General features: G+C 34.9%; 1 protein-coding gene across 1 annotated transcript in view; it reads left to right on the forward strand.

Annotated features, from left to right (window-relative positions):
* The window catches only part of POLR2B (RNA polymerase II subunit B), a 42,663-nt gene that overhangs the window by 3,984 nt on the left and 22,536 nt on the right, over window positions 1–16,143 (forward strand). Inside the window, exons 2-10 of the mRNA XM_037162272.2 lie at window positions 1,246–1,318; window positions 4,851–5,001; window positions 7,624–7,736; window positions 7,863–8,082; window positions 8,463–8,621; window positions 11,363–11,527; window positions 14,285–14,481; window positions 14,629–14,748; window positions 15,779–15,965. Coding sequence (XP_037018167.1) covers window positions 1,246–1,318; window positions 4,851–5,001; window positions 7,624–7,736; window positions 7,863–8,082; window positions 8,463–8,621; window positions 11,363–11,527; window positions 14,285–14,481; window positions 14,629–14,748; window positions 15,779–15,965 — 1,385 coding nt within the window. The remainder of the gene's footprint in view (window positions 1–1,245; window positions 1,319–4,850; window positions 5,002–7,623; window positions 7,737–7,862; window positions 8,083–8,462; window positions 8,622–11,362; window positions 11,528–14,284; window positions 14,482–14,628; window positions 14,749–15,778; window positions 15,966–16,143) is intronic.

Below are 16,143 nucleotides of genomic sequence, written 5' to 3' on the forward strand. Positions count from 1 at the left end.
CAGGAACTTATTAAATAATTTATTTTGGATGTGTATCAAATTTTGAATCCAGAGCTCTTAAGTTTTACAGACTCTCTCTATATAGGTCAGAACATAAAAACAAAAATAGAGCACACTTATTCCTTAACATAAGATGAAAATAATATTAGATGATCAGCACACACTTTTTTCAAATGCTGTGGTGTTCAAATTATTATTGCTGCATACTACTCCAAAATTTGGTTGCCTAAAAATTAATATGTTCATGGATTTAAGTGGTCAGGAATTTGGAGAGATCATAGTAGGAATGACTTGTCTGCTCCACATCAGTAGTTCACCTGGGAAGACTCAAAGACTGGGTGTTGACAGGAAGCTGGGGGATGCAGGATCTGGAGTGTTTACTCACATGGCTGGAGAGCGGTTTAGGAGGACTCAAGGACTAGGATTGCTGACTGGTAGGACAACAAGTAGCATCTCCATATGATTCTGGCTTCCTTATTGTAGACAGTTTTAGAGTAGCAGGACTTCTTAATGACAGTTTTGGGTTCCAAAAGCAAGTGTTTCAACAAGCAAAGTGAAACAATATTGCCTTTCCTGACCTAGCTTCTAAAGTCACTTAACGCTGCTTTAGCAGCATTGTCTTAGTTATGGGGGAGTAAAAAAACCTGCCCAGATTCAAAGGAAGGAAACGTAGACCCCTATATCTTGATGGTAGGAATGTCAAGATCATAAGTAAAAAAGCTTGTGAAATGTTAGATATGGTTGGAAGATACCATCTGTATATACATGTACGTTTATGAAATATTGCTGTAATGGATCACCAATCTTAAGGTATTGTCCAGCTATTGGAACCCTTTTTTGCCTCTACACTCTTAGCCTAATCCCTGACTCCAGTCTCTAAGGAGCATAATGGACTATAAGCTTGCTCTTGGTTACCTTCATAGTTAGCTGTTAGTAAGAATTAGATGGACTTTCTGGAGAAGATGAAAAGCTACAGATTCACACTTATGCTGCACCTTTCTTATGCCTCTTTGTGTATGGGGAGAATACCTCTGTGATTGTCGACCTATGCGTAGATATACCTACCTATGTATGTTACTTCATTGCAATTTAATTAATGCAATTGAAATTTTAGAAAAATGAGGTGAAAGAATTGCTTTTTATTTAGCAGAGAGTAAATATGTTTCTGCTGCTTAATGTCTTTGGAGCAAAGTGTTAATTAGTAGCATTTTGTTCCAAACTAGTATAATGTGTTTTTTTTTGCAGATATGCAATATGATGAGGATGATGATGAAATCACCCCAGATTTGTGGCAAGAAGCATGTTGGATTGTAATCAGGTAACTTTTTAGACTAAACTGAATAAGCTTTAAAAGGAACTATAACCTATAAAGGGATTTCCTGCTTATTATGTTCTTGAAAATTAGATGTTCTGTGTGAATGTGTCACATGAGAGCCAGTTTATATATTTATTTATCTATATTTTAAGTATTTTGTACTTACAGAAAAGTTTCACAAAGAAACATGTATAACTTTACCTAAATGTTAGTTAACCTTTTACTTTATATTTGTCTTCTTTCTCCATATTTTTCTGAAACATTTAAGAATAAGTTGCAGACATAAGAACATTCTTTTATGTAACATAAGTCATCAAAATCAGGAAGTTAATATGAATATATTGGGTTGGCCAAAAAGTTCATTTAGTGTTTTCTGTGCGATGATTCTAGCAGTTCTTATTTGTCTTTATCTTCATTTGAAACAGTTTTGTTAGATTGTATTATGACAGCTGTCATATCAGCATGTGTTAAAAAAAACTTGTAAAAATTGGTGAATTTTTGTGCAGCCATTTTAATATTGAAGATGGAAGAAAATATGCAACATTTTGGTATATTATGCTTTATTATTTTAGGAAAGGTAAAAACAACTGAAATGCAAGAATAGGTTTGTGCAGTATGTGAAGAAGGTGATGTAACTGATGGAACGTGTCAGAAGTGGTTTGCAAAGTTTCTTGGTACTATTGACATTTTGGCCAAATAATTCTTTGTTATAAAGCTGTCCTATGCATTGGAAGATGTTTAGCAGCACCCCTGGCCTCTACCCACTAGAAGCCAATTGTGGGAGGGGGCCAACATACCCACAATATCCAAATCAATAAAGTTATTGTTGAAAATGAAAATGTCTTTTTATTTTACAGAAAAAACTGTATGGACTTTTGGCCAACCCAGTTTTAATTTTATTTAATCTATAAACCTTACCCAAATTTTGCCACTTGTCTCATTAATGTTTATAGCAAAATAAATTATTTTTTCTGATTTTGGATCCAACCTAGGATCATATAATGCGTTTGGTTTTCAGGTTTTATTCTTTTATCTTCTGTAATCTAGAACAGTTCCTCAGTCTTCCTCTTTTTTTTTTTTTGACCTTGACATTCTTGAAGAATATAGGCCAGTTATTTTTTATTTTTTTCAAGATTTTATTTGTTTGTTTTTAGACAGATGGGAAGGGAGGGAGAGAAATACTGATGTGAGAGAAAAAACATCAATCAGTTGCTTCATGCACCCCCAACGAGGACCTGGGGAGCACCCTAGGCATGTGCCCTGACAGGGAATCGAACTGGTGACCTTTCAGTTAGTGGGACAATACCCATCCCACAGAGCTACACCAGTCAGGGCAGAGCAGTTACTTTTGAGAATGCCCCTCAGCTTAGGATTTGTCTGATGTCTTCTTAGATTTGGAAGGCTGTTTTTGGTAGTAGTGACGTTCTGCTCTTGGGGCCTTACATTAGGAGGTACAAATGTGTATTTGTTTCATCACTGGTGAAATTGATTTGATTTGTTTTTATTTTAAATGGATAATGTTATAATAGGTTATATTTCAACTCCAATTCCCCTAATTCTAAGTGTAATTAATGTAATAAAACTCTGGAAGAAGCCTTACATGTAGGTAAGAAAAATAACTTTTCTGAGACCAGACAAGATCAGGTGTGCTCTGGGTGGTTTGGCCACAGACAGAAAAGTAACTTTTAAGTAATAAACTAACATGATGTCTTCTGTATGTAACATGATGGTGCCTCTTTGATCCCCGCCAGCTCCAGGATACACATCCTCTGGTTGACATTTTCTCCCTTTGCAAAGAACACATGCTTCTATCATTCTGCCATTTGTATTTGGAATATAACTGAACCTTTCCTCAACATTGTTTTGTTAAAAATGTATGGAGTTTTAGGATGTTAATACATATTTTTCCTATTAAACATGGGCTATAAAGAATTTGTATTGAAACATTTGGATTTTCTATTATGTTTGAATATTAACCACCAAGAGGCCTTTTCCTAAGAAATAAAAGCCAGGTAGATGTTCTGTGGGATATGCCCATCCATATTCAAAGAATATTTTGGTCATTGATGAAAATGAATTGTTTTCAGCATATGTGGTAGATTGCTGAAGGATAAAATTGTGAATGGTCACCACATTCAGTATTTTTTGCAAAAGAAATGACTTTTACATTTTGGTAGGTGCTGTGGTTATTGTGAGATGATGTTTTGTTCTTTTGGTTTTTAACATCTAGTGATCTTTCCCAAGCCATGTGAATGTGGTAGCAATATCACTAGTGACTTCAGTAAGATGAATTCTGGTAAGATAATTACAATATTAGATATAAATATGAAATACATAATTTAGGCATTTAAAGGATTACATTCAAGTGAAGCACTGTTCTAATGATTTTGGGAAAAGTAGCTATGGCTTAGCTTCCTAGGGGAATGGAATTTGTCCATTGTTTTATAAAGATTTTAAAAAAAAACATTAATTGTGCATAAAAACTATTGCTATTTATATTAACACATAGTGCTTTCTGTGTGTTTCTTAAATATCACTGGCTGACTCAAATGGTCGTGAGACACTTCTCTCCTGTTAGCTCACAGTCTCTGTGAAGCAAATTGTCTCAGGCAAGCATTGGCTTACACAAGCATTGTGTGCTGTGTTACCTACCATAGGATCAGACTTCTAGTTTTGGTGGTCATAGTTGATTAAATCAGGGTGGCACCTTAACCCAAAGGCAGTATGTAAGCATGCCAGTGATCTGCAAGGTGACCCAGTGATGCCAAACGGGGAGGCTGGTGGTGAGGCTCTACTTGTTTCTTTATCTATATCTTTCCCCATCCCTCACATGAACAAGTATGTATTCCTTATAAACAATAAAGTCTGCTCTTTTAGATTCTTCATCCTTTAGGGCTTCACTATGTGATTTCTATATCTGTGCTACTAGTTCTGATCTCCTACCCATGCTCCATTAAAAAAAAAATTTAATAGACTTTTTATTTGTAAGAGCAGTTTCATCCATTTTTTTATCATCAGTCATTTGCTGAGCATTTTCACTTAAATGCCTTACTCTTATCCCACCTTTAACATACTCAAAATAGAATAATTTTTAACCTAAAATTGAAATTCTTCATGCATGTTTTAAAGGTCGCTAATATCATCTTAGCTCCTATTGAAATTAGAGCTCTTGTTTTTATCTTTGACTGCATTTTTTTAGTTTTCTCTCCTGACATTTTTGTCAAGAAATGTTTCTAAGAGGTTGGATGAAATCTGTCTATAAAGGACATTTGTAAATTAGTGCTCCTGTATAATTCTTATGTTGTATTTAATTATTTTGCCTATAAGTCTTGCTTCTGTAAACTTAAGTTCTACAAAGAAAGTTTTCCTAGTCTCACCCCTTTTTTGGATACCTCATAGTGTCTTGAGTAGTGGTGGTCATGTAGTGGTTGGTATTTAATGATTATTTATTGAATTTAATTATAATGAAAATGGGGAAATGTACTAGAAAACATTACTGAGTTGTAACTAATTATGAACTCAAATATTTTCCCAGTTCCTATTTTGATGAGAAAGGCTTGGTCAGACAACAGCTGGATTCTTTCGATGAGTTTATTCAGATGTCTGTTCAAAGAATTGTGGAAGATGCTCCACCTATAGACCTTCAAGCTGAAGCTCAGCATGCAAGTGGAGAAGTTGAAGAACCGGTAAGATGGTTATATAATAAAATAACATAAGTGAAAGAAGACTATAGATTTGAAATCTCACCTGTCTTAAAGGTTAAACAAAAAAGCCAGTCAGTGTGTTTAGCAGAGTACTAATGGGTCTTCAGTCAGCTCCTACTTTATTTTTACAAATGGAGAGATGCATTTTTGCAAGTATAGTTGACCCTTGAACAACATGGATTTGAACTGCTTGAGTCCACATACATGTGGATCTTTTTCATCTTGTACATACATTGTGTAAACTTATAGTCTTGATAAATACAGTGCATTAATAAAAATGTATTTTCCTTATGATTCTCTTAATAACACTCTCTGTCATCTAGCTTTATTGTAAGACTATTGTATATAATACATTTAATATTCAGAATGTGTTAATTGACTGTTTATGTTATCAGTAAGGCTTTCAGTCAACAGTAGGCTGTTAGTAGTTAAGGTTTGGGGGAGTCTAAAGTTATATGCAGATTTTTGACTGCATGAGATTGGGGGTATGGGTTGGCACCTCAACCCTCAAGTTGTTCAAGGGTCAACTGTAATCCAAAACCCTAGTCCTATTCAGATAGTAGGTATTTAATAGTTGGGAGGAGAGAACTCAGAAATAAGATGAAGCAAGCCAAAAATAGTCATATTCCATCAGAAAAACCCACTTGTTTCTTCGCCAGTATAAAAGAATCATAAAAGTATTTGAAGGACTATTGGGGGCAGGGTGGAACTTCTTTTAGTATAGAAAAAATACTTAAGCATTTCAGCAAGAAAATGCTTGGTGTGTTTGGCTCGGGGATGGAATGGGGACCACAATATTCAGTATATGATTTTTGGTTTGATCTGTTTTTGGTAGCTGCTGATGGAAAATGAGATGGAACCAGACCCAGGGTTTGGATATTTTTGGGTGTCATGGGGAGTTGTTGAAAAATCTTGGACTAGCCTAAATTTAAAATAACGATGTCCTAGACTAGGGTGATGGTGGAAATAAGAGTAGATGGAAGGCTTCCCTTTGCTTTATTACCATCACCAGTTCTCTTTGCCCTTTATTTACCCCATTTTGGGAAACTGGAGGGTCAACGTACTTTCAGTGGTTTGTTTGGTCCCATCTTCTCTTTCTTTGAGATTTGATTTAGAGAGAAACTATCCATTTATCTTTGGAAAGCTCTCATGGATCTTGTTATTGGGCAGCAAATGTATATACATACACACACACACATATATAATTTTAAAGATCTTATTTATTTTTAGAGAGAGGAGAAGGGAGGGAGAAAGGGAGAGAAACATTGATGTGTGGTTGCCTCTTTCGTGTTCCCAACTGGGGATCTGGCCTGCAACCCAGGCATATGCTGTGACTGGGAATTGAACCAGCAACCCTTGGTTTTCAGGCCAGCACTCAACCTACTGAGCCACACCAACCAGGACACAAATAGATATTTAATTGAGACCCTTCTTTTTTTTCTCCTGCTGAGCTATAGTCAACTAGGGTTGGAAGTTCTACTACTTTACATAGAATAATTAGTATCTTTTTGTATGTTTTATGTAAGAAACATACAAAATTTAGGTGTAGTTTTTTCTGGTGTTCTATTGATTAGATTAGAGGGAAACTCCTTTTTTTAAATATATTTTATTGATTATGTTATTACAGTTGTCCCATTCCCCTCCTTCATTCTCTTCCACCCTGCACACTCTCTCCCACCCACATTCCCCCGCTTTAGTTCATGTCCATGTGTCATAAGTTCTTTAGCTTCTGTATTTCCCATATTATTCTTGCCCTCCCCCTGTCTATTTTCTACCTACCATTTATGCTACTTATTGTCTGAACCTTTTCCCCCCTCTCTTCTCCCACTCCTCTGTTGTTAACCCTCCATGTGCTTGCCATTTCTATTGTTCTGTTCCTGTTCTAGTTGTTTGCTTAGTTTGTTTTTGTTTTTGTTTTAGATATAGTTGTTAATAATTGTGAGTTTGCTGTCATTTTACTGTACATGTTTCTGATCTTTTTCTTAGATAAGTCCCTTTAACATTTCATAAAATAAGGGCTTGGTGATGATGAACTCCTTTAACTGGACCTTATCTGAGAAGCACTTTATCTGCCCTTCCATTCTAAATGAAAGCTTTGCTGGACAGAGCAATCTTGGATGCAGGTCCTTGCCATTCATGACTTGGAATACTTCTTTCCAGCCCCTTCTTGCCTATAAGGTCTCTTGAGAAATCAGAGGGAAGCTCTTAATTGTATGGGTTACCTTATCTTTGTTATCTGATAACCTTGTGCCTAACTTCTGACCTTAACTAAGGAGAAGGCACATGGAACTATGTAGATTTTTAATACAAATACATTTTAACTGTTACAAATTTAGAGCACATGAGATGTACATAGTCCTTATTTACTTTTGATATATTAAATGGCTTTTTTGTTTTTTCTGTCTTAAGGAAGTGATTAAGTATAAAACTTGACATCTATGGAATAAGAATGTTGACTTTGGAACATCCCTGTTAGTAAAGTGGATGAATTTTGTTCCTTTTTATAGCTTCTTCTCAAAATGTTAATATGAATTGAAATGGAATCATTAAAACTTTTATGGAAAAAAATTATTTACCCCATTCGTTGCTTTGGTTTTATTTCAGCCAAGATATTTGCTGAAGTTTGAACAAATTTATCTCTCCAAGCCTACCCACTGGGAAAGAGATGGTGCTCCTTCACCAATGATGCCAAATGAGGCCAGATTAAGAAATCTCACGTAAGAAAAGATTTTTTTCCTAGCAGCTGGTAGTGAAATAATATAATTCAGAAAATGTAAGTTTAAAGAGTTGAGAGTTTTAGCGAATACCTTACTATTACTTATGTTTTGTTTTTATTTTCGAAGGTATTCTGCTCCACTTTATGTTGATATAACAAAAACAGTTATTAAAGAAGGTGAAGAACAACTTCAGACTCAGCATCAGAAAACTTTTATAGGAAAAATTCCAATTATGTTGCGTTCAACTTACTGCCTATTGAATGGCTTAACAGATCGTGATCTTTGTGAATTAAATGAATGCCCCTTGGATCCTGGTGGCTATTTCATTATTAATGGGTCAGAAAAGGTATAGTAGCATTATTTTTAAAAATTTACACAATGATGATTAAGATTTAAATTATAAAAGTTGAAATTAAAAAGTAAACTTTTATACAGAATAATCTGGAAGTGACAGTTGAAGTATTTATAGAGGTGTGAGAGTTTAAGTTATATGAACCAAAATTTTATGTAGCTGTATTATATAATATGCACTAGAAATAAGGTCTGTTGTTTGAACTTGTTTCTATGAAGCATTTATGCAAAATGGAATTTGTAATGTTCAAGAATTGATGTTTCAGTGAGCCTATGTGATCAGATTAAATTAAGATACAGATTTCACTCTTCTTTCTATTTCAAGGAGGGACCTTACGGGATTTCTGGCTGTAATTTTTTTTATTGTCCATATAGGTTCTGATTGCTCAAGAGAAAATGGCAACAAACACAGTCTATGTGTTTGCCAAAAAGGATTCTAAATATGCCTACACAGGGGAGTGTAGATCATGTCTGGAGAATTCTTCCCGACCCACCAGTACAATTTGGGTTAGCATGCTGGCAAGAGGAGGTCAGGTATGGACTGGGATATAATGTTGTTTGTAATTTACAGACTGGATTCTTAGTCAGAAAGCTTTTCTTAAACATGTATTATCAGTGTTACATGACAGGCATTGTATTATTTACTTATTGCTGTGTAACAAATTACTCCAGTAGCAACGTATATTTTTTCACAGTTTCTGTATCCAAAATCTTGGTGAGGCTTAGCTGGATCCCCTAGTTGATCCCCTAGCTCACAAAGCTTCAGTCAGTGTGTTTGCCTAGACTGCAGTCATCTTAAGCCTAATTCACATGGTTGTTGGTAGGATTCAATTCACTGTGGGCTCTTGATCTGAGAGTCTCTGTTCCTTGCTGGCTATTGGCTGGAAGCTTCTGTTAGTTCCTTGTCACATGGGTTCCCTGTATATAGCAGCTGACAATATGGCACCTGGCTTCATCAGAGAGAGTAATTGGGAAGACCATAGAGTGTACAAGCAAGGTGGAAATCACAGTCTTTTATAACTTAATCTTGGAAGTGACATCTTATCATTTTTGCTATACTGTTTTTGTTAGATGCAAGTCAGTATGCTCAGCACCCTACTCCATTGCCAGGCAATTACATAGGTGATAATAGTAGTAGGCAGGGATGGTCAGGCACTATCTTTGAAGCTTCCTACCATAAGGATGTTACTTAAAATAATGTAATCTAATAATAGGTTATTAGAATGTTTTCGGTGTGCCAATTAAGTTGTTCAAACTGCTTGATTTAATCTTTACAGCTATCTTGGAAAGTAGTTGTAATTTCCTCTATTTAATTTTATGTACATTTTCTATTAAAAATTTTTAAAGATTTTATTTATTTATTTATAGAGAGAGGGGAGGGAGAAAGAGAGGAAGAGAAACATCAGTGTGTGTGGTTGCCTCTCACATGCCTGCTACTAGGGACCTGGCCCACAACCCAGGCATGTGCCCTGACTGGGAATCGAAATCGGCAGCCCTTTGGTTTGCAGGCTGGCACTCAACCCACTGAGCCACACCAGGCAGGGCTAAAATTTCTTTTGAATAAGTCAGACATGCATAATAAAATAGTTCAAGAAGTACAGTAAAGGGTATCTATAAAAAGTAGTCTTTGACTCCCAGGTCTTTTCTGTAGAGGCAGCTGCTTTTGAAAATTTCTTGTGAATAAGTCCAGAAATAATCTTAATGCAGAAAATACAAGTGGGAGCATACTGTACACACTTTGCTGGTATCTTTTAAAGTTATGTTTACATTCGTACTCGATCATTCTTTTTGGACTATGATATTCCATTTGCAGATGTAGCATAATTTAACTATTTCTCTTAAGGTGGTCATTTAGGTTTCCAGTCCTGTGCTCTTACAAATAGTTCTGCAGTCTAATTTCACTTTTTATAAGTCTCACAAAGATCAAAACCTTGAAGATTAGAGTTTTAACTGCCTCCAGTTAAACTTGTGTGTAGAATAGATGTTAATTTAAAAGGTTTTTACTTGTAAATGAGAGTGGGATGAGGCCCAAGTTTGGAAAAGATCCCCAGGTGGTTGCAATGTGCATTTATTTTTGAGAAGCATTGGCCTGGGTTGTGGAGGGCAGAGATAAGAACACAACATGTGTTAGAGAGATTGTCATGGCAACAAATGGGCAAAATGAATTACTTAGAGGCAGAGAAAGGAAAGTCATCTGGATTTAGTGATAGGTTTGATAGAGTGTGAAGATGAGCCATTTAAGATTCTGTGATTTCTGTCCTAACGTCTGTGTAAAAAAAACTTCCAAGCATTTATTTTTAGAGAGAATCTATTGATTTCATTTTGAGACAAAAGTTTTTTGGGGGGAAGAGTGATGTAGGCATTATTTTTGAATGTTTTGCTTATTTGGAAAAAGATCTGTGATGAAACAAATAGACTGAATGGAATAATTGATAGAAATAACCAAATGGTAGTTGGACATCTGAGGGCTGAGAGTACAGAAAAAAGATCAAGATGAGGATTTGGAGATCATTTATGAAAAGTTGTTAGCGAATCGCCGTGAGGTGGGATCAGGTTTCTGAGGAGGGAGGCCTGAGGTGGAAGAGGAAGACACAGAAACTGCTGTTGGAGGGATCGTGATAATGCAGGGTTTCGAGGCCAAGAGAACGTAGAATTTGGCATTGAAGGAAAGAAATGTGATTAAAACTGAGAAGCCACATATTGAATGCCAGTTTAGGCTAGTAATTTTTATTTTGTTTTTGTGTGTACAATTAAAAAGAGATTAGAAAAAAAACAAAGCTTGTGAGATAGGCTGTTAATTCAAACAAGGAGATGATACCACATAGACCAGCTCTGAGCTAATACTTATTTTCAGCTTTTTTTCAACGTAGTTCTGTCTGTGTTCTCTCTCACTTTTTCATAGTCTCTCTTTTCTTCCAAAGAGTTGATTGATTGATTGATTTTGTGGGTAGAGAAACTGAGGGGTCAATGTTCATACACTTTTTGCAGCCAAAAAGTCATTTCCAAGAACAGTGTTTGGTGATTCTGAGAGAATTTTGGTAGGCAGTAGTAGAGAAAGGATGTTTTCTCAGATCTAAATGACAAATCTGTCCATAAAATTAATAAATCTGATCCAATGGTTTTGAAAAGTAGGCATAATACATTCCTTATAGCGTGAGAGGCATGCTTCTTTTGAAATATTTACAGTGATTAACATGTATATAAAATGGTTCTTACCATGTTTTCATATGGCTGTTATATCTGTATACTTATATTCTAATATTTTATTTTCCTAGGGTGCAAAAAAGAGTGCTATTGGTCAGCGCATTGTGGCAACTTTACCATATATCAAGCAAGAAGTCCCCATCATTATTGTGTTCAGAGCATTAGGTTTTGTGTCTGACAGAGATATTTTAGAGCATATTATTTATGATTTTGAAGATCCGGAGATGATGGAAATGGTAATATGTAAACAAAGTATATTTCTCATGTTTTATGAGATGTTCAAAGTTACTGATTGTTGCTAATTGTAAAACAAGTAGAAAGCTGCTCTGAAGAGCAATTTCTCACATATCTCATTCCCTTTTTCATGTAGTGAAAGCCTTTAGCCTCGGGTTCTTTCCGGATAATTCTCAATAAAATAGATGTGAAAACTAGATGTGTCAGGGTTCATTAACAGCTGCAAGAAAGAAGAGTAGTAAGGAAAGTTTTAGAAGCATTCCAGTCTGGTATAATTTAGAAAAATGTGAAAATTAGTAGTCTGTAATTTTTTTTACTATTTATTTTGATGTAATTTCAAACTTACAGGAAATTGCGAAGAACTCCTGTATCCTCTTTACCTGTTGTAACCTTTGTCACATTTTCTTTAGTATTCTGTTTACATGCACCTTATTTCTGGAACATCAGAGAGTACGTTTCAGGGGTCATGCCCTTTATTCCTAAAAACTTCAGTGTGTATTTCCTAAGAACCAGGGCATTCAATTCACTTACATAATCAGGACATTTACTGTATTTTTTGGACTATAAGACATACTCCCCGCCCCCCATTTGGGAGGAAAGTGGGGATGTGTCTTATAGTCCAAATGTAGCTTACCTGGCTCACTGTTGAGGGGTGGATGGAACAGGGAGGGTCACAGGTCATTAAATATTTTACTACATTTTTTTGCTTCAAAAGTTTTTTTCCTGTTTTCCTCCTCTAAAACCTAGGTGCATCTGATGGTCCTAAAAATATGGGAACTTACCTACAATTCTGGTAACCCACAGATCTTACTCAGGTTTTTGCCAGTTGTCCTGATAATGTTGTTAATGGCATTTCTTTTTCCTGGTTCAGAATCCAGTCCAGGATCATGTGTTGCATATTGTTTTCTGTCTCTTTTTCTCTTCTTTTTCCTCAGTGTTTAATAACATTGAAAGTTTTGGAGAGGATAGGCCATTTATTTTGTATAATTTTCTTCAATTTGGGTTTTCTGATATTTCCTCATGATTTGATTCAATTTATGCATTTAGGGGCAAGAAAAATACAGAGATAATGTTACGTACCTCCCAGGACATTGCCATCAGGAATCACATGATGATGTTTTGCCCGTTTATTTGTAATGTTAACTGTACAGTGTGGTGTCTTTTAAGTTCCTCTTCTGTAAAGTTACAATTTTTGTGGGAAGGTCCTTTGAGTCTAGATAAATACTCATTTCCTTATCAGTCTTTTCTATTAATGGTCCTTGTCTGAATAAATAGTATTTGAATCTTAAAATTGTTCTGAATCGTTCAGAGACCTTAAGACTACAGAGAGATATGGTAAAATGCAGGCTAAGCATTAGTCACAAGGTTAGAAAGGGGAATACATTTTAGTTATTAGAGTGTTTATTGATACGGTTACATGAGTAAAATGGGTTCTGTTTAGATTTTACTGGTTTAAGCTTTCACCAGTAGTCATATGCTTTTTTTTATACTTAAGTAATTATTTTTTAAAAAGTAATACATGTTATCTTTTATCCAAAAGGCATTCCAAGTGATTTGAACTGGGTTCAGATAGTACTGGGATTTTCTTAGTAAAGTGAAAGACCTGATTTGCTTTATGTATATTGTCTTTTTTGCCTTTTTTATGTGTGTATGTGTGTGTGTGTATATATATATATATATATATATATATATATACACCCATATATATATGCATATTGTCTTTCTGAAAATTACTGTTTGTTTCTATATCTCTTATGAAGCTCAAGTCAAATTTTACATCTGAGTTAAGCATTCACTGTGCAAGAGTGTTTTCTTTTACTGAATATACATTGCTATTCTTATTCCTTTTTTCAGATTCATATTAACCTTAAGAAACAGTTTCATAATGACAATTACCTTTAAAAAGATTCCTTTTGTTTACCATACTGTAGCCTCACTTTTACTGGTTGACCTGATGTGTTTCTGATCTTTGGTTCTATGATTGGAATTTGGATGTTAAAACTTGCGAATCAGTGAGACATGGACATAGGAAATCAAAGATGGGAAGGGCACGTCAGTAGCTGTGATAGGACTTAAAGTGTATTTACAGGGGCCAGCTTTACTAAATGTTGCCCCTCATTTCTCACGTTCATTATTGTGTAAAATGGAAACTTTACAAAGGTGTTAGAACCTAAATGGGATTTAGAGATGATTTTGTTTAGCCTCTGTAGATGAGGAAACTGATTACAATTACATGGCTGCTGATATACCAGAGCTGCAGTAGTTAGGGGCAGGTGTGGAATGCAGGTCTCCCTAACAATGTGCCTTTAAAATACTCTCCTTTACAAAAAAGTGAGTGGTTTTATTTACAGGATAAAAAACCTCTTAAACCAAGGTTTTAAGACAATCTGGCACATTTATTGATTTGTATGTAGGTTAGTAAATTTTAATTTGACTTAAACTTCTCTAAATTGATTTTAGATAATTTGAAGGATCTTTGTTTTACCATTATTTATTAAAATGTAAAAAAAACTATTGTTTTTATAATGGAATTATTTGTATTTTTCGGACAGTTCTGATCAGTGGGTTTTGTTAGAGATCTCTAGATGCCTAAAATATCTTCATGTTCTAAGATTTTTTTGATTCCTTGATTTTCTAAAAGTATTTGCATAATCGATTAAATTTATCGGGATAGTTAACATATTAAAAGTTAACAGTTGATTCATTTTTAAGGTGAAAATATGAAATTTAAAATAACTTTTATGTAAATTCTCTGATAGGTTAAACCTTCTCTTGATGAAGCTTTTGTCATCCAAGAACAGAATGTTGCACTAAATTTCATTGGCTCAAGAGGGGCAAAACCTGGCGTCACCAAAGAGAAAAGAATTAAATACGCAAAGGAAGTCCTACAAAAAGAAATGCTCCCTCATGTTGGTGTCAGTGATTTTTGTGAGACCAAAAAAGCTTATTTCTTGGGGTATGTTAAATTTCATTGTTTTAAGTTCTTTGCAAAATGTATAGTTGAGATAGAGCTTTTCTTAAAGTTCAAAATGTCAAAAATGATTTTTAATATATAAACTTTTAAAAATGCCAAACATCATGTATTTTCTTTTCTTTTTTTAAGGTACATGGTTCATAGGTTGCTTCTAGCAGCTTTGGGTAGAAGAGAATTAGATGACAGAGATCACTATGGAAACAAAAGATTGGATCTTGCTGGACCACTACTTGCATTCTTATTTAGAGGGTAAGCAATTATAAAATGACATTATTACAAGTAGAGAGATTTCATTTTAGATTGGTCATTGCTAAACTATCTTGGCATTCATGCTGGGTGCATACGAGGTTAACTATGTTCTCTTGCCACTGGCCCAGATTTAGTTCTGCTTCATGTCTGAGAATTTCAGGTTTGTGAGAACAGTTTATTATGGCTCTCGTTTACATTTTCTTTATTTCTCTGATTGCTTTGCAAGGCATTTGAAAAAGTTGAATTATTGCCCTGATTCTCTAAGAGCTGATATTAGAACTTTTATTAGTCCTGGTTTTGCATTTTATAAAAACACAAAAGCTGGAGGGAACTCTATCAGAATATTAGCAGTGGTTGTCTTATGGTATTGGGGTTGTATGTGATTTTCATTTTATTTTTGTTACATTTTTATATATTTTTTTATGGTGAATATATACTTTTTAAAAAAATCTTCTTTTTCTTTTTAGATTTTATTTATTTATCTTTAGAGCGGAAGGGAAGGAGAGAGGGAGAGAAATATCAATGTATGGTTGCCTCTCGTGCATCACCTGCTGGGAACTGGCCTGCAACCCAGGCATGTGCCCTGACTGGGAATCGAACGGTGATTGCATGGTTCCCAGGCCTGTGCTCAATCCACTGAGCTACACCAGCCAGGGCTGAATATATACTTTTAAAATTAGAAAAATTATTTTTAAAAATAAAATATGTAGGCAATTTAATAAAAAATAAGATAATATTAGCAGTGTTTTGTACGTGTTCTGTTTTTTAGTGTGTTATAGATTGGTGTTAATTTTAACTTTTTTTTATTACCCCAGTAAATAACCTCTTTTGACATTCTTTGCCCCTAACTGCTCTCCATATATACTTATATACTCTATGTAAATCTGTACGTTATACATTAAAAGAGTAGTAATGCCTCTCTTTCTCTACTCCAACCACTTTTTGTCCCCTTGTGGACAATATTGTTCCTACTGAGGATACATGATGTAGACTTTTACTTGTGTAAAAACGGTACCATTTTATTTGGCAGCATGTTTAAGAATTTGCTTAAAGAAGTAAGGATCTATGCACAGAAGTTTATTGATCGAGGAAAGGATTTTAACTTGGAGTTGGCAATTAAAACAAGAATTATATCTGATGGCCTAAAATATTCTTTAGCTACTGGAAACTGGGGCGACCAAAAGAAAGCTCATCAAGCCAGAGCTGGAGTATCTCAGGTAAGGATGTCGACCGTGACTCCAGGCTTGACAGGAATATGCTGTGGGCCGAATAGATTCTTTCATTCATTGAATGTGAATTATTTTGCTTTTAATGTGAATTAAAAGCACTAGAGGGTTTTAAATTATGAAAATGAATTTTTCTTAAGTTATCTATTACTATTACCAACGGGACTTA

The sequence above is a fragment of the Artibeus jamaicensis genome, unplaced genomic scaffold (genome assembly GCF_021234435.1).
Source record: "Artibeus jamaicensis isolate MK-2021 breed Jamaican fruit bat unplaced genomic scaffold, CSHL_Jam_final contig_889, whole genome shotgun sequence".
NCBI classification, from domain to species: Eukaryota; Metazoa; Chordata; class Mammalia; order Chiroptera; family Phyllostomidae; genus Artibeus; species Artibeus jamaicensis.